Source organism: Neovison vison, chromosome 4, assembly GCF_020171115.1.
Source record: "Neovison vison isolate M4711 chromosome 4, ASM_NN_V1, whole genome shotgun sequence".
NCBI lineage: Eukaryota > Metazoa > Chordata > Mammalia > Carnivora > Mustelidae > Neogale > Neogale vison.
The window spans coordinates 69646430-69671012 of NC_058094.1; the positions used below are offsets into that span (position 1 = coordinate 69646430).

At 37.7% G+C, this 24583-nt stretch overlaps 1 protein-coding gene across 1 annotated transcript in view; it reads left to right on the top strand.

Moving 5' to 3' along the window:
* PDE7A (phosphodiesterase 7A) overlaps nucleotides 1-24583 on the top strand; it is a 116865-nt gene that overhangs the window by 77138 nt on the left and 15144 nt on the right. Inside the window, exons 4-6 of the mRNA XM_044245524.1 lie at nucleotides 11266-11417; nucleotides 13472-13535; nucleotides 23435-23530. Of these exons, the coding sequence (XP_044101459.1) occupies nucleotides 11266-11417; nucleotides 13472-13535; nucleotides 23435-23530 (312 nt within the window). The remainder of the gene's footprint in view (nucleotides 1-11265; nucleotides 11418-13471; nucleotides 13536-23434; nucleotides 23531-24583) is intronic.

The following is a 24583-nucleotide window of genomic DNA, read 5'->3' on the forward strand; positions in this document are numbered from 1 at the left end:
CCCAAGACTTTCTGTTAAAAACATTTTTGTCTAATAACTAAGTATCAGTGACATCCTTTGTCATGCAACTTGGATGATAGAGAAGAGAGTCTGGGACTGTCGGGAGTAATACTGCTCAACGTGTGTGATTCTCCAGCCCTTTTGTTTCCTTGACCTATTGCTTGTATTTCCTATCTACTTTCTAGTATTAGGGGGAAAAAAATTGCTTCTAAATGTGCTTCCTATCCCACATTTCAGGTTTTTGGCCCAGAGACTCTAAGAGTGGATGCCTGGAAGTAACTCCCATGAACATTTATTAACAACACTCACTAAGTTTTTGGAGGCTGATTAGTTTGTTCATGGTCACATAGTGAGGTAATGTGATATTTTAGAAGAGAACCAGCAGAGCTAACAGCTCTTTAATAGTAACTTGATTAATTCAGTGAGCCTTGTTGGCTTTCTAAGCTGGTTTGGAATGTAGGTAACCATGTAAACTAGAACAAGCCTGGGACTTAAAATAAATAGTCCTAGCCTGGTGGAAGCTGGGCTTTAATAAAGACGGTTTTAATCTATTGTGTGTTTTGCCGTGAAATAAATAGTGCCTGCCTCAAGTTACAGAACAAGCTCAGGACGGTATTGGTAGTAGGGTCAGATTTTATGTGGTATGGTCAGAGGGTGAGCTTTTTAGTTAATTGTCTGAGTGAAGAGTACTAATCAAATTCTCACAGTCACTCATTCTTGTTTCTAGTTCCCCATGTAACCTTTTTTATATATTCCTAAATGATAACTATTTGTAGTTATCATTTAGTTAACTTGATATTCTTTTTTTTTCTCCCCTGCAGTGCTTTTTTCTTGTTTCAGTATAAGAATTTTATGTCTGATCATTATGGGGAATCCATTTGTGTGTGTGTATGTGTGTGCGCAAGGGAGAAGAATGGGAGGAGAGCAAACCTGATGAAACTAAAAATTTCCATCTTAAAATGACATCATCATGCTTCATCCTTGATTTATAGTCACTGATGCCTTTTCTTAGATCACATTTTGGAAGCTATCCTAGGACAGTTCTGGAAGCCTCTCTAATTTTCTTTTAGAAAACTTATTCTCCAGTTTGGCAGTGTGTTTTAGAAGCCATTGAAATGTGCTCTTTTGTGCTTGTTCTACTTCTGAGGGTTTTTTCCAAACCAGGATTTGTGCAAAGATTTAGTTCTATGAATGTTTATCACAGAGCGGCACCTGGGTGGCTTAGTTGGTTAAACATCTGCCTTCAGCTCAGGTCATGATCCCAGGGTCCTGGGATCAGGTCCTGTGTTGGGCTCCCTGCTTGGTAGGGAGCCTGCTTCTTCCTCTCCCTCCCCTGCCACTCCCCCTGCTTGTGTGCTTTCTCTCTTTCTCTCTGTCAAATAAATAAGTATTTTTTTTAAAGAATGTTTATTACAGAATTGTAAGAAAAATAAAAGTTAGAAACAGCCAAAAAGCAAAAAGATTAATTATGATAGTTTCATACTTTAGAATAATTTTATAATATATAACTAGTAAAAAGGTAATGATGGTACTTTTTTTTTTTTTAAGATTTTATTTATTTATTTAACAGACAGAGATCACAGGTAGGCAGAGAGGCAGGCAGAGAGAGAGACGGGAGGAAGCAGGGTCCCTACAGAGCAGAGAGCCCAATGTGGGGCTCGATCCCAGGACCCTGGGATCATGACCTGAGCCGAAGGCAGAGGCTTTAACCCACTGAGCCACCCAGGCACCCTAATGATGGTACTTATGTTACTTATTGAAAAGATGTTCATGAATTTGTAAGTAAAAAAATTACTATGAATTGTCTTGGATAAAAGAAAAACTATACATACACATGCATATAGAAAATGATTCATAGAAAAAAATCCGGAGTGCCAGACTGTTAACATTGGTTGTTTCTATACAGATAAGTCTTCCCATGCAAATTCTCCCCCCGCTTTCAAACTTTGGTTGAGCAGAAGAGATGGTTTAGGGCAGCTGCTCCCAGAAAGGACCAAGAAAAACACATCTTGTTAAAAGAAAGGGGCAGATCTCACTCAAAATGACAGGGTAGGAAGATCGAGGGGTTTATCTCTCTACCAAAGCAACCACTAAACTGGAGAAAAAGACCAGAGTCTACTATTTCGGTCTCTGGATCCTGTTTGGACACTTAAAAGAACCTTGGGAGTACTTGATGAAGGAAGAAGCTGCTATTTGGCAGTTTATGCACAAACCAGTGATCATTCCCCATTCCTCAGCCCTTTATCCTTTGGGGACAGTGCACTATATTCCTGGAGGGGCTTGCTGAAACCAGGGTAGGCACTGGGGACTTTGTTCTCCAAAACTTTGGAGTTTTATGTTTAAGTCAGTCTGTCAGATCCCTGAGTGCTAAGCACAGATATTTGCCCTCATTTCAGCCTTTCAGCTGCAGAGATTTCACCCAGCAGTGTCTACTGGAAGATTTAAAGAATCTGTTCCTCCCCTCCACTCCTCCTTTTGGAGCCACACATTTAAGGAAATCTGTGTTGGGTCACTGTGTTGGCAATGACTGCAGAGATAATGGATCAGGAACTTCAGTGACCACACACAACAAGAAACACACAAAGGCAAATAGATATGCAAAAGTGAAAATAGTTTGAAAATGTCAAAACAGATGGCTTCAGCCCACAACAAGCAAAAGTAAGCAGTACTGGAGGAGTAAGAGAATAGATTTCCAGTATAATAGTCAAACTATCGTCTTCTCAAAAAAAAAACTATAAAATATACAAAGAAACCAGAGAGTATGGCCCATACATACAACGGGAGAATTTCACAGAAGCCACCCCTGAGGAAACCCATACTTAAGAATTGCTAGTCAAAGATGTTAAATCAACTATCTTAAATGCTTAAAGCAAACCATGGACAAAGAACTAAAGGAATTTGGGAAAACATTGTCTGAACAAAACCAGAATCTCAGTAGATAGTTATTACAAAAAGGAGCCAAACAAATTCTGGGGCTAAAAAGCATAATGACTGAAATGAAAAATTCACTAGAGGGATTCAACAACGGATTTGAGTAGACAGAGGAGGATCAGTGAACTTAAAGACCATTGAAATGATTCAAACTGAGAAGCAGAAAAATGAACAGAGCCCAATAAACTGGTGGGAGATCATCATATGTACCAATGTATGAACCTAGGAATCCCAGTAGCAGGAAGAAGAAAGGAGCAGAAAAGGAATTTGAAGGAAAAAAAAAGAAAAGATGGAAAACTTCCAAATCTGAAAACATGAAATATAGACATCTAAGCTTAGTGAACTCCAAGCAGGAGAAACTCAGAGATCCACACTGAGACATAATATAGTCAAATTGTTGAAACCCAAAGACAGAATTATGAAAGCAGCAAAAGAGAAGCAATTTGTCATAACAGGGGATCCTTAGTAAAATTAACAACTGGGATGCCTGGGTGGCTCAGTTGGTTAAGCAGCTGTCTTTGGCTCAGGTCATGATCCCAGCGTCCTGGGATCGAGTCCCACATCGGGCTCCTTGCTCTGCAGGGAGCCTGCTTCTCCCTCTGCCTCTGCCTGCCTCTCTGTCTGCTTGTGCTCGCTCTCTCTCCCTCTCTCTCTGACAAATAAATAAATAAAATCTTGAAAAATAAAATAAAATTAACAACTGATTTCTCATTATAGAAATGTTAGAAGCCAGAAGGGGTAGGTAAGATGACATATTTAGAATCCTGAAGGAGGAGGGGGCTAGCCATCAAGAATTTTCTGGCAAAACTATACTTCATGAATGCAGAAGAGATACATTTCCAGACAAAAGTTGAGGGAGTTCATGTACAGTAAACATGTGCTATAAGAAATGCTGGAGGCAGTCCTTCAGGATGAGCTGAAAGGACCTTAGAGAATAACCTGAAACCATAAAAAGAAGTAAAGAATACCGGCTAGGGTAGCTATATAGGTAAATATAAAAGTAGTATTACACATCTGGTTTGTTACTATTTTATAAATCTGTGTGTGCTTACACAGTAAAGATGCAGTCTATGACAATAGCAAGGTAAAAGGGAACAGTTGGAGAATTTCGGAGTGGGGAGTGTTTGTATAATAAGTTGGTACTGTGCAAACTAGGTTATTGTAACTTGAAGACATTAATTGTAATGCCCAAGATAATACTATGGAACTAAAAAGTATACAGAGAAGGAAAGAAGGAATCAAAATGGTACACTACAAAATACCAGCTAAATGAAAAAAAAGAGGCAATAGTTGATGAATTAAGGAACAAAAACATACAAAACATACCCAAAATAATATCAAAATGCCAGAAGTAAATCCTTCTTTATCAATAAGCACCTCAAATGTAAATAGATTAAATTCTACTTAAAAGTGGAGATTGGCAAACTAAATTAAAAAAACTCCCACAGAGTCCATCTATATGCTGTATAGAAGGGACTGACGTTAGGTATGAAGAAACAAAGAGGTTCAAAGTAAAAGGATGGGAGTGATACTCCATCTAAATAGTAACCAAAAGAGAGCTGTGTGGCTTTATTATTGTCACACAAAGTAGATTTGAAATAAAAAAAAAATTACAAGAGATAGAGGACATTATACATTGATAAGTATATAAGAAGATACAAATTATAAATTCATAAATATAAACATATATACATTTAAACACAGAACCCCAAAATATATGAACACAAACTGACAGAATTGAAGGGAGAAATTTTATGGTAATGGAGACTTTAATAAACATTTTCCATAATGAGTAGAATGATGAGACAGAAGATCAGTAAGGAATTAGAGGACCTAAACAGCACTATAATCCAGTCAGACCCATCAGATGTATACAGAACTCTCCGCCCAAAAGCAGAATACATGTTCTTTTCACATGCACATGAACATTATCCAGAATAGACCATAAGCCACAAAAGAAGTCTTAATAAACTTCTCTTAGGGGCTCACCGGAAAGTGTAAGGTTGAATATTTTACTTGCCTCATCTGGTCTGTGATCTGGGTTGAGCAGAGTTAGGTGCACTCCCCCGGGTTCTATTACAGAAAGAGCAGAGATATGTTTGTAAGAAGCAGTCTGTCTCTTTGGCAGAAAAGGAGAGATCCATTTGAGTAAGGAAGCTGAGAGGGCTCCTTTGCCCTCTCTTAAGACTTTACTTCTATCCCTATTAAGAGTGTGGTGTAGGGGGCGCCTGGGTGGCTCAGTGGGTTAAGCCGCTGCCTTCGGCTCAGGTCCTGGGATCAAGTCCCGCATCGGGCTCCCTCCTCTCTCTCTCTGCCTGCCTCTCTGCCTATTTGTGATCTCTCTGTGTCAAATAAATAAATAAATAAATATATTTTTAAAAAAACAAAAAAAGTGTGGTGTAGGGGCACCTGGCTGGCTCAGTTGGAAGAACGTGGGACTCTCCATCTCAGGATTGTGAGTTTGAGACCCTTGTTGGGTGTAGAGATTACTTAAAATCTTTAAAAAAAAAAAAAATTGGTGTAGAGTGTTAGTTCACAAAAATTTAGCGCATTCAGTGATGATTCTTGTAAAAAAGAAACTGGCCCATCGGGTCATTGAATTATGCAGAGCAGTAGAAGAGAATAGCAGAACTTAGTTAGCGATGATTAAAGAACAGCTCACAGGAAGATGCTGCCTTTAAGCCAATGAAAGCTGTGACTGTATTTTCTGCTGCTCTAAAAATTAAATGGAGCAGTAGCTTTACTGTAAAGCACAAATTGAAGAACTCGGGGACTAGATGATAAATAAGGCAAGACAACGAAAGTAGCTGAAACCTGTACATTCAGAATCAAGAAGTAGTTGAAAAAAAGTTGAATAGAGGGGGCCTGGGTGGCTCAGTGGGTTGAGCCTCTGCCGTCTTGATTTAGGTCATGATCTCAGGGTCCTGGGATCAAGTCCTACATCGGGCTCTCTGCTCAGCGGGGAGCCTGCTTCTCCCTCACCTCCCTGCTCATGCTTTCTCTCGCTATTTCTGTCTCTCTCAAATAAATAAAATCTTCAACAACAACAAAAAAAAGCGCTTGGTCAGTGAGCATCTGTCTTCTGCTCTGGTCGCGGCCCCAGGGTCATGGGATTGAGCTTGCATCTAGCTCCCTGCTCGGTGGGAGGCCTGCTTCTCCCTCTTTCATTCCCTCTGTGTTCCCTCTCACTGTGTCTCCCTGAGAAATGAATAAATAAAATCTTTAAAGGAAAAAAGAAGCAGCAAATGTTTAAATAGATCACAGAAGTGAAGGCACTTGGTAGGAGCACAAAGTTTAAAATACGCACTAACCAAGGTAATGGGCACAGGTAGAAATGAGAACAGCAGTCCACAGCCATCCTACCCTACAGGTGAGATCAGTCTCATCTGATCACAGAAGCTGGGCAGGGTTGGGCAGGGTTAGTACTTGGATGGGAAAAATGAGAAAGCAAACAAATAAAAAATTAAAAAGAATGGAGAGGAATTGAGATACAGATGATAGGTAAAGGCATTTCGACAGAACAGTCCAGTCTCAGAATAATAAAGCTAAAATAGTGGAACACAAGTATTTAGAGACATAATTCAAGGAAACTCTTCAGAAGTAACAGAAGAGTTAAATTTACATATAAAAGGAGCACCCCTTGTATCTGGGGAAAATGACCCAGAATGATTAACAGTGGGGTATATCCTTGCAAAGTCACTGGACTTTAAGATCAAGAGAGATTGGATGCCCGTGCCAAAAAACCGTATCACTTATAAATAAAGATTCGTTTGCTCAGACTTTGCAGATCTCAGTGCCAGAAAGTAATGAATCAAAACCTTCATTTTCCTGTCTTCACTCAAAGAAGGAAAATGAGAGCCAAGATTTTATATCCAGTCTAGCTGTCTGTCAAATACAAAGACTACCAAAAGAAGTTGTTTATGAGGGGCGCCTGGGTGGCTCAGTGGGTTAAAGCCTCTGCCTTCGGCTCAGGTCATGATCCCAGGGTCCTGGGATCGAGCCCCACATTGGGCTCTCTGCTCTGTAGGGACCCTGCTTCCTCCCGTCTCTCTCTTTGCCTGCCTCTCTGCCTACTTGTGATCTTTGTCTGTCAAATAAATAAATAAAATCTTAAAAAAAAAAAAAAGAAGTTGTTTATGAGCTCCATAGTTTTCATGAGCCCTGAAGAAACTGCTAAAGGATGAACCAAAGCAAACAAAAGATTACAGTGAGAATTGGAATGAAAGGAAAAGTCTATACTCTGCTAACTAACAAACATTGGGAAAGGAAAAAGGAGGGAAGGTAGAGTATAGAGTGGTGTCCTCATGTGTGATAAAATATTAAAGGACAATGCCCTAAGCTGACAGATCAAGAAGTGGAAATATAAGCATATTTCACAAAATGAAGGTATTTTTGAAGATTTAAAAATTGTAGCAATGCTGTTCAGTAAAGGTTCAATAGATTATGGTCCATCCATATTATGGAATACTTTACAACCTTGTGAAAGAATGAGGAAGGTCTCTGTGTACCGGTAGGGACGGAACTCTAAGAAAAATGAAAAAGCAAGGTGCAGAACATACAATGGAATATGCTACCATTTATGTAAAAGAAGTAGAAAAATAGTATGGAATGTTTCTTACATTTGACCAAACTCAGGAAAGGTACACAGAATACTTTAAGAAAAAGATTATCACTTTGGGGGAGGGCTTAGGACATAGTTGCATGGATGACTGGGTAGGGTTAGGTTTTTCACTGTGTTCCCTTTTGCCTTCTCTCCCTCCGTCCCTCCTCCTCATATTCTTTCCCTGCTTTTCTTCATCCCATCTTGCTTCCTCTTCCATTTTTTTAGACATGTGAATGCATGACATATTCAATAACTAGCCTAATAGAAAAATCAAATGTTCTCTTCCCTTCTCCCCCAAATTCTGGTTCGACATAAAGTCTTGGGCAAAGCTTAGGGGTAGTTTTAGCTGCTGTCTCTAAAGGATCTTATGGGATTTTCAGTCTTCCACAATGTAATCTTCTTAAGTAATCTTCCCCAGGCCTTCTAGGTGAAGAAAACACTATGGGTGATTTGCTGTTTCATCTGGACAGGTTCTCCCCTTTCTTACGTTGTCTGTGAAATACTCAGTACTTGTTAAGTCTGGTTCTATGGTTAAATGAAGCTCTGTTTCTGATCCTTTGTATAGGTTATTTATGGGATTAGTCTTGCTGGATGGTGCTAGGCTCTTGTGAGAGAGCATTTGCCCTTGAGTTAGTGTCTAATATTCATTCTCAACTCAGTATAGTCAAACCAGAATTCCGGATAATGTGTACCAACTTCAGGACTCTGGGAAACAGGAAGACATGAATTATGTTTAGTTGTTTGTTTTGGTTTGTTTTGGTTTGTTTCAGTTAAGGAAAATGGGGCAACAAGAGGTTGTGACTTGTCAGAAATTACCCAGAAGGGACGCCTGGGTGGCTCAGTTGGTTAAGCAGCTGCCTTCGGCTCAGGTCATGATCCCAGCGTCCTGGGATCGAGTCCCACATCAGGCTCCTTGCTCAGCGGGGAGCCTGCTTCTCCCTCTGCCTCTGCCTGCCTGTGCTTGCTTTCTCGCCCTCCCTCTGACAAATAAATAAATAAAATCTTTAAAAAAAAAAAAAAAAGAAATTACCCAGAAAATAGGAGTAAAGCAGGCGCATACAGCTATGATCTTGTGAATAGGGCTCTGGCTACCAGGCTGCTAGATGTCTTAACCATTGACACTGAGAATCCTGCTGTGTTGATAGGAGGACTCAGCTTAGTGTGTTGAGTCATTAGGGTTTTCCCCTGAAATGAAGCTCATTAATTTTTTGGTCCTTATGCAGCTCTCCTCCCAAAGAGATTCTCACATTTATTTCTGGGGTGCATGAGTTTGGATATAGAATTTGAAAGCAGCGATGCTACTGTTACTTCTGTATACATGCCTGGAAACACACGCACACTGGGATGCAGTGTAATTGCCAGTGATGAAATTGTTACCTTTTGTGTGTGATTTAAGATAAATTGAAGGGAATGCTCATGAAGGCATGCTCATGACCTTGAACTCTTTTAGGTTACCTTTCCATAATGGATAGAATACATGTATTCTGCAACTTTTTCTAGAATTTTCTAAGGGCTTTAGCTCCCACAGATGAATTGTATTGCATTTCTACTTTGGTTTCTAAGGTTGTAACTATAAAATGGGGTGATAATCTTGTCATCTTCATATTATTCTGATTACTGAATGGGATAGCTGATGTGAATGCACTTTTGTAAAACTGTAGGGTGCCTTATGAACACAGAGATGGTAGTACTAGTATCGTATTAATTAGATCTCATCTGCTCCCCATATATTCGTACCATTCAACTCTGTCCCTTCCAGATTCGCTCTTTTCTAAGAATAGGACTAGAAGGATCATATCAGGCATAAATTCTTATACAATAGCATTTTTCCCCTCTGTTTCTTTTTCTGCATGCTTTCGTCTAAGTAAACACAGTTTTGAATAATTTTATACACAAAATTTTTACAATTAATAATCAATAAATAATACTGTAGAGATATAAAAACTTAGGAGTCATAATGTGGACAAAGGCTTTATAAGCAAACCGTTCTGTGTTTTAAAATCCACTTGCATCCTGTATTGGCTGTGTGACCTTGGGCGAGTTACTTAATCTCTTGTTGATTCAGTGTTTTCATGTGTAAAGTGAAGGATAATATTTGTCTTTTGAGATTACTAAGGACTAAATGAGGAACTTTTTGCAAAGCACTTGGGAACATTGTTTTCACAAATTTAGTCTACCTTCATTTCCTCAAACTTGCTAATTCTACTTGGACATTATCACTTGATATTAATAGTTTTACCATTTTGGTTCCAGTCCTTTTACTGTAAGTTACATTGATAAAGACCAGGAATTTGATTCCACAGTTGTTGTAGGTACTTTCTATTTTAGATTTGGTGGAATGAAAAATGAATACATTGTGAAATATGTACTTATGAGCGTATATTATTTTATTTCTGGCTTATGTGAGTATATGGGAATCTGAAAACTCATCAGGTATTTCAAAAATAGGATGCATTTATTCAGTATATTTTTCACATATCTACCTGGTGCTATTATTAGGCTTTGGAATAAAGAGCTGAAGATAGTTCTTGCCTACATTGGAGGTCATCATTTATTGGAAACAGGTAAATAAGCAGTTATAATCAAATCTGAGTCAAATCTGAAGAGATTTGGAGCATGAATGAAACCTTTTCTTCCAGAATAAGGAGATGGAGTTTATTTTAAGATGATGAGGAATTGGTGGATACTTATATTTAGAGCAACATGAATAGACTGGGAACTTAGGATAATTACCTGGAAGCATACAGTGGCTTCAACATCAATTTTTATCATCTTCTACACTGCAGCCATTTACTTAAAACCTATTACATATCTACCTCATGTATACATTATCTCATTTAATCTAGCACCATTTGAATTAGATATTCTTGCTATTATTTTATAGATAGGAAAACAGAGGTACTAGAGGTTAATAGAGGAGTTAGGTAGTGACTGGACACACAAGGGAGAGTATGTTTGATTACCTACCATTCTACATGGTGATTTTAATCTAATAGAAGTTAAGATGAGAGGTGATGAGTTGTTGATCATTAGTCTCCATTTTCATGTGTTTTATTTTATGAACATTTCACTGAATTTAGTTTGATTCTGGAGTTTGAAGATAACGTGTGTTCCCTGGGAGGTGGCTTTTAACCCAAGTCCATTACTTCATCTGGTTAAGGAAATACTCTGGTTTGTTCTAAAATTAGAGGGGAAAAAATGGTTGTGTTAGACTTGCTCCTTCTTGAGCTTTTCTATCTTACAGGATTTTGGTCCCTATTCTGTAGAACTCTTATAGACTAGAAATTACTTATTTCTCCAGCCCATCTCCTTTTCCTCTAAGTAAAATTATCTTAGTATTTGAAATGAGACCTCATTAGGATTAAACTTGGGACCTGGCTCCTCACTATGAAGGATAGATAAACAAGGTTTTATCTTTCTGCTCCATAAAGTTTATATAGTATACTCAAGCAATGGAATGAGAGGTTAATAATTCTTCAGAGTTAAAAAAACAAACAAATCTAATTATTAATCCAGTCACACTCATTATTAGCTTTCGAAGTACTGTCAAAATTGACCATTTACCCCTTCATTCCTAGTTCTTTAGTTGAAAATATAAAGTATTTCTTCTCTCCTAGAAATGTGGTATAATGAGTTATTTTTATTTATATATAACTAGAAAGGGGTGATACAAAGATAGTGTATGCACAGTTTTGACTTGCTTTACTCACCTTTTACTTCTTTTATTTCAGCTCAATCTGAAATCGAAGTTTCTGTGTCTGCAAGGAATATCAGAAGGTTACTAAGTTTCCAACGGTATCTTAGATCTTCACGCTTTTTTCGTGGTACTACTGTTTCAAATTCTCTCAACATTTTAGATGATGATTATAATGGACAAGCCAAGGTGTGTATTGCTTTTTCAAGAAAACATTAATTTTTGATAAGTTTAATGAAGCCTTCCCCCACCATGTGGTATTGAATTATTAGAACCTCTCTCTGTATGCAAAAATCACTTAAGCCCAGTTTTCAGGTTTTTTCCTTTAGAGCACATGTTCATTTTGTAAGTAGGTATTACAGAGCAAGGGAAATTTCTGTAAGTTACTAAAATAGTGAAAATGTTTTCATTTATTATAACATTAACAAGTAGCTCAGTAGGACATTAAACTATGCAATCACACAGATTCTTAACTCTGAGAAGAATATTATAGCTGTTCTAGAAATTAGACTAAATTAAACTATTCTGTAGGCAAGGACTCTGTGGCCTAAAGAGCATCAGAGACCAGTCTGAGGTTGCCTCCTGGCTCGAGGTATACCCAGGCCTCACGACTTCCAGTCAAATTACTTTTCAGAGTCTCTTCTATCACTGAGCTATTTGAGGATTTGTACATTTTGGTTTTTTCTTTTCTTTTCTCTTTTTAATCTTATTCCTATTTTATTTTATTAAGAAAATTCTTTTTTTATTATCATGTTCAGTTATCCAGCATATAGTACATCATTAGCAATTCATTAGTTGTGTGTAACACCCAGTGCTCATCTCCACATGTGCCCTCCCTAATACCCATCACCCGGTTACCCCATCCCTCTACCCTCCGCCCTTCTGTAACCCTTGGTTTGGTTCCCAGAGTCCAGAGTCTCTTGTGGTTTGTCTCCCTTTCTGATTTCTTCCCATTCAGTTTTCCCTCCCTGCCCCTGTGGTCCTCTGTGCTATTCCTTAGGTTTTCTAATTAAACCCAGTGATTATAAGCATTATTTTCTATTTCCACAGTTTAAAAGAAATGTTTTAATGAAGGTGAAGCTCAGAGCAACTTGGTTTTGACCAAATGAGGGTTTTTTAATAATCTTATGTTTCTAGTGTTTTTAAAATCATTTTTTGATTTAATATTTATAGGCCAGATTTTCCAAGTGTGTATATCTACATAGGGCGAAGGCATCTTCTTTATGATTACATTAAAGCAAAAAGATTGCTTCCCAGTTTGATGAAGGAAATTAATAGAAAGTGTTCATGCTTTCTTTAAATTTGAAAAATTTACATGTTCTGCTTTTTAAAATGAGAATATTGATCTGTGTATGATTGTATGATATGTAAATAGTCTCTACTGGTAATATATTAGTATTATTTATGTCAGTTTATTCATAAATATATACAACGGTGAACTTTCCATAAAAGTTTCAGGTTACAAATATATGGTTTAAAAAATTCAATCAATTTCACTTTGGGGTTGTTATGGGATTTATTTGTTTAAGTGAAATACACATCACCTTAAAAATAAATGTAGTAAATACTATTACTTATTGTAAAAAGGATAGTTAAAGAATATAAATGAGTGCCTGCAAGTTGGGAGTGTTTTTTAAGAAAATGACTAACCAATAATTTAAGCATAGTGTAAAATAGATGTCAGGTGCCTCATTTTCAGAGTTAGACCACCTGATTTTCAATCGCAGCTCTGTTACTTTCTAGCTGCTCAAGGCAGTTACTTTTAGCTTGTTTCTCCATCTGTAAATGAATATGGAAAACAGTGCCATCTTCACAGTGTTGATACGAATATTAAAAGAGAACTAGCACTTTTAACAGCATGGAATATATTAAGTACTCAGCTATTGTAACTTATTTTTACTAGACTTTTAAAATATCGTTCCTAGACCCATGCAGTGTATGAACCACACTTCCATGGTATTAAATTAGAATTCTTGAAAAGTTCATGGGAGTGAGTTGAAAAAAGCATTAAGCTTACCTGTACATTCATTACTTGGAAAGCAAAATAATATTTGGTTTTCCAAATGAAGCATACATTTGGATAGTTTTTGGAGTCAGCTGGAAATGTCATGATTAAAAAGAAAATGATACTTAGCATTTCTCAGATCACTTTCCATTTTCACTAACTGCTCTATGGGCTATCTACAAGAGACAGACTGTTACTGAAATTAAATTACAGTAGGAATGTTTGGTTTTCATTTCAGTGTATGCTGGAAAAAGTTGGAAATTGGAATTTTGATATCTTTCTATTTGATAGACTAACAAATGGTAAGTGAAGAATTTGACTCAAATTACTGTGTACTCTAGACTGCTGCCTTGATGGTATAGGCCCTGGCGGGTCGTTGCTTTTGTTTCTTTAGGTCGTGAGCCCTCTGCTGGCAGAAGAACACCATTTTGTCCCTTGTCTTAGTTACTGATCTCTATCTAAGCCAGAGAATCGCTGTCATAGTTTTATTTTTTCATTCCTCTTAGCAGTAATCAAAAGTTATAATCATCACCCTAATTCATGTTACTATTATGGATAACCCAAAGTGAAACTATTACCTCATTATGTTCTTTATTTTTCTGTTTTGGTTTCTTTTGGATTGTGGCTATTTACAGTGAATCTTCTGATGCTGTATTCCAGCTTTGATAGCCACAGATATGTGGTAGATTAATGACATTTTGAAAGATATCCTTTCTTCTGACTTTGTGGTCCTTGGACTTTTCTTTCTGTTAACACTTGAGAGAGAGAGGATTTATTCTAATCAGTGGTTCCCCTTCTCCATGGTTGAATGGGGATGAGCTTGTAGCTTCTTTGGAGTCTTATCAGAATCTATGGAATATGAGTGATCTGAAAACACTAGGTGATTCTAATTTGTTTACCCCCTCCTGTGTTTTGTTTTGTTTTAGGGGTAGGTGTCCTATTTCCTTATTCTCTCTGGGAACAGGAAAAGGATTCCCTTTGGGAATCATTTTTATTTAGGATAAAATTTTTGGCATAAAAAATGGTACATGTTGTTCAACTGGACTTTGTCCCTGTCTAAGCATCTTTTTAGTAAGTGAAGCAGAGTGGAAAGTGCACTGAGAGAAAGTCACTTCTGAGTGTTTAGGATGAAGTAACGGCTCTGTAGTTCACTACAATATACTTCAACATCACCATTTTTTTTTTCTTAATTTACTTTGGAATGAAGTTCATTTCATAAGGAAGACATGGAAAATGGTCAAGGAGATACAATTTTATTCATCTTGAGAATCAAAGAGGATCTAGTTTTTTAGAATTACTATGTTATTCCCTATAATATGTATGGCCATGTAAGGTGAAAATAGCTTTGTAATCACCTTCTGTTTGTACGCTTTTGACAGAAAATAAATTTGACTGTTCTGGGTAAAACTATAAAGACCATGAACTCTGTCTTATCTTCTTACCTCTTTCCTGCTTCCCTGCCCCACCCCCCTTTTTCCTTTACTATTCTGTTTCTCTTCCACCTCCCTTTTGCCCTTTGGTGACTCTTCTGTTCCTCTCCCTGCCCCCACTTTGGTATGTCCACACAGAAAATTCTCTAGTATCTTTCACACAGTTGTACTTCTTTTTTTAAATATTATGTGCAATAAAGTATCAGTGGACTTATCTTCTAAGATACAGGAAATTCCTTTTTTTCTAACTTAATATGAATATTATTTCAGTTGTTATCTCAAGATAAATGTAAATAAAATACTGCCACCCTTAGCACCTTCAAAATTTAGCCTTATATAAACTGTAATAGCTATTATTAGTCTATTATTAGTCTACTGGGACACTTGTCACTCATTGAAATAAATGGTGGTTCTCTAAATTTTATTTCTGAAAAGCACATATCCTGCTTGTTAGGGATCTTGGTGATAAAAGTAGAGTGAGGTTGACAGTGTGTGGGATGGGCAGAATAGCCACTAGCTACATTAGTTAATTTAATACTTTGCTTTCACTTTAATCATCTCATTACTTTTTGTGGAGTTGGCCAGATGGTTTCTTCTTAAGATTGATTGTTAGGAGTTAGCTACCCACCTATGATTTTACAGATGGTGATATTCCTATTCAGTTAAATACAGCCACCGAAAAGTTATAGGAATCTCTCCATGAAGAGAGATTATTGAGAAGCAAATGGGCCGAGGAAGAGTTTTTTTAATCTTCATAATTTAATTGGAAGTGCTTTGCTTTTAAAACCGCTTAGCCTGAAATGAATTCTGGATGATATATGTATATGGTATCCAAGTATATAGTTTTCCTGTCTTGTTTATTGATCCAGTGCTTTCTGTGTTCCTTACTCTGGGCATTTCACCAGAGGACATTGTGGGGAGGTCGGGGAAGAGGCAAAACTCAGTGATTCCCGCCAAGACAAATGGCCCCAGCTTGCCCACAGCAACCAATAAAGTACTTGCCATCTGGTAGAGTACATTCCTTTTATAGGAATGAGAGATTATGTGTGAAATAGCAAGATATGATTTGTCACCCCTGAAATCTGTCTGGTATGTGAGGGACCTTTGTTGCCAAGCCCGTGTTATGGCCTTATTCTTTCACAACCTAGATGCCTTTATTTCTTTTTCTTGTCTGGTTGCTGTGATCCCTACTTCCAGCACGGTACTGAATGAAAGTGGCAAGTGTGGGGATTCTTTTTTTGTTGTTCCTGATCTTACAGGGAAAGCTTTCAGCTTTTCACCATTGACTGTGATGTTACTTGTGGGTTTGTCGTGTTTGGTCTTTTTTATATTGAGGTATGAGTTATCATAAATGGATGTTGAATTTTTCTAATGGTTTCCGTGCATCTATTGAGAGGATAATGTGATTTTTATCCTTCATTTTGTTAATGTGAGGTATCATGTTGATTCATTTGCAATGTTGAACCATCCTTACATTCTGGAATAAAACACACTTGATCGTAGTATGTAATGCTTTTAATATATTGTTGAGTTCGGTTTGGTAGTATTTGGTTGAGTGTTTTGCATATATGTTCATCAAGAATATTAGACTGTAGTTTTCTTTTTTTGGAGTGTCTGTCTGATTTTGGTGTCAGGGTAATGCTGGCCTGGTACAGAAACATTCCTTCCTCTTAATTTTTTTGAAATAGTTTGAGAAGGATAGGTACTTCCTTTTCTCTGAATGCTTGGTGGAATTCTCCTGTGAAGCCATCTATCTGGTCGTGGACTCGTTAGTTGGGGGTTTTTTGATTCCCAATTCATTTTATTGCTAATAATTAGACTGTTCAGATTTCCTGTTTCTTTGTGATTTAGTCTTAGAAGACTAAATGTGTCTAGGAATTTATCCATTTCTTCTAGGTTGTCCAGTTTTTTGGCATATGCTTGTTTTATTAGTTTCCTAAAATCTGTATTGTGGTGGTGTCTATTGTATCTTCTTCTCTTTCATTTCTGATAGTACTTACTTGAGTCCTGTCTTTTTTTTTCTTGATGAACCTGGCCAGAGTTTTATCAACTTCATTTATCATTTCAAAGAATCAACTCTCAGGTTTATTGATGTTTTCTATTATTTTTAAAGTCCCATTTCATTTATTTCCACTATGATCTTTATTATCTCCTTCGTTTTACTAACTTTGGGCTTTGTTTTTTCCTTTTTCTTGTTCCTTTAACTGTAAGCTTAGATTGTTTCCTTGATAATTTTCTTAGTGCTTTTGGTATGTTTTATCACTATAATCTTCCCTCTTAGTACTGCTTTTGCTGTGTCTCATATTTTGAAACATTATATTTTCATTTTCATTTGACTCAAGGTATGTTCAAGGTATGAATTTCTCTTGATGTTTTTGATTCAAGGTATGAATTTCTCTTGATGTTTTTCTTTTACCCCTTGGCTGTTTTTTAACATGTTGCTTAGCCTCCACATGTTTGTTTTTTTCCCCAGGTTTTGTTTTGTTTTTGTTTTTTTTGTAATCTAGTTTCGTACTGCTGTGATTGGAAAAGATACCTGATATGATGTCAGTGTTCTTACATTTACTGAGACTTGTTTTGTGGCCTGACATGTGATCTGTCCTGGAGAATACAATGTGTTCACCTCAGAAGAGGTGTATTCTGCTGTTTTTAGATGGAATGTTCTGTGTATATATATATATATATATATACATTAAGTCCATCTGGTCTAAGGTGTCATTTAAGATCACTGTTTCCTTATTGATTTCTGTCTGGATGACCCATCTACTGATATTAAGTGGGAGGGGGGTATTAAAGTCCCCTACTAATATTGTATTACTGTTAATTTCTCCCTTGATGTCTGTTTATATTTGCTTTGTATATTTAGGTCCTTCTTTGTTGGGTGCATAGATATTTACCATTTCTTTTTATCCTTTTGTTGGATTGATCCCTTCATCATTATGTCTCTTTTTTCTTATTCTTCATTCCTTTCTTGTCACTTGTTAGAGTTTTCTTTTTAAGTCTCTTTTGTCTGATACAAGTATTGCTACCCAAGCATTTTTTCATTTGTGTTTTCATGGAATATTTTTTCTATCTCTCTCTCTCTTTTTTTTTTTTCCTTGTGTATTTTTTCTATCTCTTGACTTCCAGTCTATATATGTCTTCAGGTCTTAAATGAGCCTCTTGCAGGCTGTTTATAGGTTGGTCTTGATTTTTTATCCATTCAGTCACCCTGTGTCATTTGATTGGAACATTTGGTCCATCCACATTTGAAGTAATTGTTAATAGGTATATATTGCCATTTTGTTGTTTTCTTGTTGTTTTATAGTTCTCAGTTTTCTGTTGCTGTCTTCCCTTTGGTTTGATTACTTTCTTTAGTGTTGTGTTTTTATTCCTTTTTATTTTCTATGTATCTCTTAGAGGTTTTTGGCTCATGGTTACCATATATAACACCTCATGTATACAGCAGTCTGTTTTAAGATGACAGTCACTTAAGTTTGAACACATTCTAAAAGAACTACATTTCTACTCCCCCCATGACATTTTGTTTCTTTAATGTCATAGTGTATATATTTCCTAAGTAAATATTGTGGATATAGTTGATTTTTACTATTTTTGATTTTTAACCTTAATATAAGCTTTATATGTGGCAGGTCCACTACCTTTGCCATGTTTGCTTTTACTAGTAAGACTTTTTTCCTTCATAATTTTCTTCTATTTTTTACCTTTTCTTTCTGTTCAAAGAAATCCTGTTAACATTTCTTACAAGGCCTGTTTAGTGGTGATGAACTTCTTTAACTTTTGTTTGGGAAACTTTATCTCTCCCTCAATTCTGAATGATGTCCTTGCTGGGTAGAGTATTCTTCTTTATAGGTTTTTTCCTCTCAGTACTTTGAATATATCATGCCATTCTGTTCTGGCCTGCAAAGTTTCTGCTGAAAAATCAGTTTTATGGGGTTCCATTTGTTCATAACTAGTTGCTGTTCTCTTGCTGTTTTTAAGATTCTTTCTTCATCTTTAATTTTTGACATTTTAATTATTTGTCATGATGTGGGACTTCCTTGGGCTCATCTTGTTTGGGACTCTCTGTGCATCCTGGACCTAGATGTCCATTTTCTTCCCCCAAGTTAGGGAAGTTTTCAACTGTTATTTTTTCAAATAAGTTTTCTGCCCCTTCCCTTTCTGTTTTCTCCTTCTGGGACCCTTCTAATATGAATATTAGTATGCTTGATATTGTCCCAGAGGTCCCTGAAACCTTTCTCATTTTTAATTTTTTTTTCATTATTGCTGTTCAGTTTAAATGGTGTCTTACTACCCTGAATTCCACATCACTGATCTGTTCTTCTGTTTCATCCAATCTGCTATTGATTCCCTCTACTGAATTTTTCATTTTAATGTATCTTCAGCTCTGATACGTTCTTTTTTATATTTTCTGTCTCTGTTGAAATTGTCACTGAGTTCATTCACTTTTCTCTCAAGTTTGGTGAGCATCTTTATGACCATTACTTTGAAGTCTTCATGAGGTAGACTGCTTAATTCCATTTCATTTAGAATTTTTTTTTAAGGTTTTGTCTTGTTCTGTCATTTGAAACATGTTGCTCTCTTCCTTTTCCTGTTTTTGCTTGTATATATTAGATAAATCAGCTGTGTCTCCTGGTCTTGAACATGTGGCCTTATGTAGAAGGCATCTTGTGGGGCCCATTAGTGCATTACCTGCAGATCACTGTAAGCAGGAGCTCCAGGGTTTTCCCCTGTGTGGGCTACATGTGCCTTCTTTTGTGGCTGGACCCTGGGACTAGTTGGGGAGCAGGGCTAGCCCCCAGTGTGGCTGGCTGTGACTGTAGGGGAGGGACCACTTTGGTGGGATGCCAGTCCCAGCTGAGGCCATTCACTGAGTGTGGCAGGACAGTAGTCACTTTGTGAGGGACAGATACCAATCCCAGTTAAGGCTGCCTACTATGTACAACAGGATGGGAGCCACATTGGAGGGGTGTTCGCTGTGCTGGGTAGGTTGAACCGGACAGGTACACAGGGAAACACCTGGCCAGGGTGAGCAGTGTTAGCAAGGTATATCATAGTGTCAGAACTGGTGTCCACCAGCATCAGGCTGGCTAGACAGGAGGAGGGCAAGAAAAATAGTACCTTTCAGTGCTTTCATTCCTGGAGAAAGTACCCGCAGATCCCTGACCCTACTGCATAATGTATGGCCCAAGCACTCAAGTGAGTTTGTGTGCAGGCCCTTTAAGAGTGGAATCTTGGCTTCAGATAGCCCTGCAGCTCTCCTGGAGTTAAGCTTTGTTGATTTTCAAAGCTTTGGGACCTACAACCTGCTGTAGAGCCAGACGTTGTGGAGGACTGTCTTCCTGGTGGAGATCTCCAGGGCAGGGGGTGCCTGATGTGGTGCTTGAACCCTTCACTTCTCAGGGAGGATCTCTATACCTATGATATTCCTCCTGCTTGTGGGTCACCAAGCTGGAGGTGTGGGTTCTGACCAGCCCACATCTCTGCTTCTCCTACCTCTCACGATGTGGCTTTTTCTTTGTATCTTTAGCTGTGGAAAAGCTATTCTGCTAGTCTTCAGGTCGTTCTCAGAGGCTTGCTCTGTGTGGACTTGCTTTTGGTGTATTCTTTGTAAGAGGTGATCTCAGGATTCTACTACTCCGCCATTTTTAGAAACTCCTGCCCATTTTTTAAATTGACATACAACTGACATACATAACATTATATTAGCTTGATGTATACAGTGTAATGCTTTAATATATGTATATATTTAAAACAATTATAGAAAGTCTTTAACATCTATCACTTTTTGTTACAGTTTTTTTTCTTGTGATAACTTTTAAGGTCTCCTCTCTTAGCAACTTCCAAATATGTAATACAGTATCTTTATTTTATTGTTTTAAGTAAGCTCCATACCCAGCTTGGAGGCCAACACAGAGCTTGAAGTCATAACCCTGTGATCAAGACTTGAACTGAGATCAAGAGTCAGACACTTAACTGACTGAGGCACCAAGGCACCCCTGCAATACAGTATCATTAATTATAGTCACCATGCTGTACATAGCATCCCCCAGACTTATTTTCTAGCTGGAGATTTGTACCTTTTGACCCCTTCACTCACTTTCTCAACATTACCAACCCTTGACTCCAACAACCACCAATTTATTCTCTGTATCTATGAGCTTGGTTTTTTGTTTAAGATTGCATATACAAGTTAGATCATGTGGCGTTTGTCTTTCTCTGTCTGACTTACTTCACTTAGCTTAATGTCCATAAAATTAATCCATGTTGTTGCAACTGGCAAGATTTCCTTCATTTTCATGACTGAATAATATTCCTTTATATATGTATACCACATTGTCTTCATCCGTTCATCTGTCTGTGGACTCTTAGGTTGCTTCCATAACTTGTTGTTGTAAATAATGCTGCACTGAACATAGGGATGCATATATCTTTTTGAATTAGTGTTTCCTTTTCTTGGGATGAATACCCAGAAGTGGAATTGGTAATATGTTAGTTCTCTCTGTAATTCTTTGAGGATCCTCTTACTGTTCTCCAGAGTGGCTGCCCCAATTTATCTTCCCATCAACAGAGCAAGAGGGTTTCCTTTTCTCCACATCCTTACTGACACTTTTTATTTCTTGTCTTTTTGATAACTTTTCTGCCGGGTGTAATGTGACATCTCATTATGGTTTTGATTTGCATTCCCTGATGATTAGTGATAATTGAGCATCTTTTCATCCAACTCTTGGCCACCTATAGGTCTTCTTTGGAAAAATATCTATTCATACCTTCTGTCTATTTTTTTAACTGGATTATTTGCTTGAACATACATTGTGAAGTATCAAGGCAAAGTTGGTTCTTACAGCCATAACAACAGAAATATAGCTCACTTCTTCACAGATGGTTCCAAACCGTCAATAGAGTGTTACCAGGATTTGAATGCATTTTAACATTTAGTTTTTTAAAAGATTTGAAAGACATATCATTTAAAGGTGGTATGTCAGGTTTTCTAAAAAGAGTATCTTTTGGTCAGCTGCATCTTTTCCAGGGTTTCTCATTCAGATACTTTTTCAGTTGATTTCTATTTTCCTCAGCCATGGCTTCTGTTGACAGTTGTTTAGGCAGTTTTGGGTAATGAGGTTAGCCCAGTGGTCCTTTCTAATTCTTCATAAGTATTATTACTGTGCAATGTGGGAGTACTTAAGTGCTCTGTAGATTTTTGTAAGAAACATGGATTTCTTAGAGAACACTAAGATCATGGTAATGTTATTCTTACTGTCTAAATGCCGGCAATAACTTTTAAGCTCATAACTCTTTAAAACTTACATTTTTTAAAATTAAGCCACAACATATTTGTCCTTCTAGAGGAAATCTACAAAACTCTGAGAAATACAATAAAAGGTATCAAAAATGGAGAGTCACATCTTGGAAGGGAAACTAACCGTTACAACAATAGTAGTTTTTCCAAATGTAATTTCTATATAAGTGTTGACTCCGCTGTCATGACAAATGAGTGGAAGTTGAGGATGAGGTAGTCCCCACTGCATCAGAAAATTTAGCTGTGTAGGGGAATAGAGAAGGTGTCACTGGAGGGAGCCAAGAGAGTCAAATATAATTTATTATTTGAAAGATAAGAAAATCTAGAGCATGTCCAAGTGCTCACGCTTATTGAACAACATAGGGAGCAACTGAGGAGGGATATTTTGATTTGCTGGGATGGAGGACGAGGCATGTGGGGTGTGTTGGTAGTATATCCAAGCAAGGTTTCTGAGAAACTCTATGGGGGGTGGAGAGATTGGCTTTGAAAAGGAAAGGAAAATTGTACATTTTCTGTGAAGTCTGAGCCTGTTGAGAATGAGGTGGTGAATGGGAAGTATGTTAGAAGTTTGAGAAGAGAGGAGCTCATGTCAGGATCCCAAGACCCTGGGATCAAGCCCTGCATCAGGCTCCCTGCTCAGCAGAGAGCCTGCCTCTCCCTCTATCTTTGCCTGCTGCTTTGCTTACTTCTGCTCTCTATCTCTGTGTCAAATAAATAAACACTTAAAAAAAAATGTTTGAGAAGAGTAGAAGAGCCTTGAAAATAGGCATTTGAGGAGGTAAATTAACCATTTTGCTAGAAAAACATAGTAAGACTGCTGTGTAGTATTGGCCATGAACTTAAGAGTGATAGAATAGAATTCTGCTTAGTTTCGTGACCACTGCCCGCCCACCCCCTTGGTGCTATTCAGATTTCTTGCTACAAGTGTGGGGGAGTCAAGTGGTCAGGTGCAAAGTTTTGATCTTGAGACCATTGATCCCTCCTCCTAGCTCTGTATCTTGAAGATTAAACACAACCTCCACCTAACACACAGTGCAGCTAAGGCAGTTGACTTTGGATGTCCTCATTCAGTTAAATGTCCTCATTCAGTGGAGGGATGGGTCGCTGAAGGGAGTGCAGCCTTGTTTTGGGTGCTTTGGGAAGCTACATTCAGCTTAGTGTGGGATAGTTTTCAAAGTTTCTATTGATTGTAATTATTTCGGTGTCTTTCAAAAAATTGATCGGTTTGAAAATGCTTATCTTATTTGGTTGTAGAAAAATGAAACAAAGCCATTTTTTCCCTTAGAATGGAAAAAAAGAGATGTGAGATTTAAAGTTCATAGCTGGTAAAATAAAAGGATGTAAATTTTAGATGGACAAAAAGTGGGAAGTTGTACTCCCCATGTTTTATATTCAAAACCCATATTTGGAAGCACAGTGCAATGATGCAAACCTGTATTTCTTACTAATATCTCTTCTTCTTTCATTTTAGGAAATAGTCTAGTAAGTTTAACCTTTCATTTATTTAGTCTTCATGGATTAATTGAGTACTTCCATTTAGATATGATGAAACTTCGTAGATTTTTAGGTAAGTGATTCTAACCTGCTTAACAGTAGTAAGATTTAAACAAGAACCTGTTTAAATAAATTTTCATCACTTCTGTCCATTAGCTATTGCTCTAAAACAAGCTACTCCAAATTTAGTGGCTTGAGATGACATGCATTCGTTTAGCTCCTGAGTCTGTGGGGTCACTGAATGCTTCCTGTGGTCTGGCTGAGCTCAGTTATGGGCCCGCAGCTGACCATAGGCCAGCTGCTCCTTGGGCCTTGCCTGGACCTCACCTGAGACCTCAGCTGGGGGACGCTGGGCTTCCTGGGGCTTAGCTGTCCATGGTCTCCCATTAAATTAAAAGGAGGCAGAGGAGTTTGGCACCTTAATAAATTCACATTAAAAACAGAAAAGAGGAGCACCTGGGTGGCTCAGTGGGTTAAAGCCTCTGCCTTTGGCTCAGGTCATGATCCCGGGGTCCTGGGATCGAGCCCCGCATTGAGCTTTCTGCTCAGTGTGGGGGAGGCCTGCTTCCTCCTCTCTCTCTGCCCGCTGCTCTGCCTACTTGTGATAACTGTCTGTCAAATAAATAAAATCTTTAAAAAAAAATTTAAAAATAAAAACAAAAAAGAAGGAAATATTTATTTATTTGACAACAAGCCGAACTTATTCAAGGATTAGTGGCCAGTGTTCATGAGAGAGCTGGTGTCCCCACGCCCCCCCGCACGCCGCCGGTCTCGGCACTGGCTCTCCATCACTTCCACCACATCCTGTTGGCCAAAGCACATCAGATAGGGATGAGCAGCACCTCTCTGCCAGGAAGCTTTGAAGGTTCAAAGCCATGGCTGGAGGGCAAAGGGAAGAAGGTGGGACAGTTCTGCAGTCGGTTTCTTACACTGACCACTGCTTTATTACAAAGATGACACTGTTTCTGTCCTTTTTAAAAAGTTTGAAAGCTGAGACTTCAAAAAATCAAGTACATTGTATTTAGGTGTTCTCTTTTTCTGATCCCAGAAATCTCTTTACAGTAAATTTTAAAGATTATTTTTAACATGTTTAAACAAGTAGGGTGATATTTGCTTAGGACTGCTG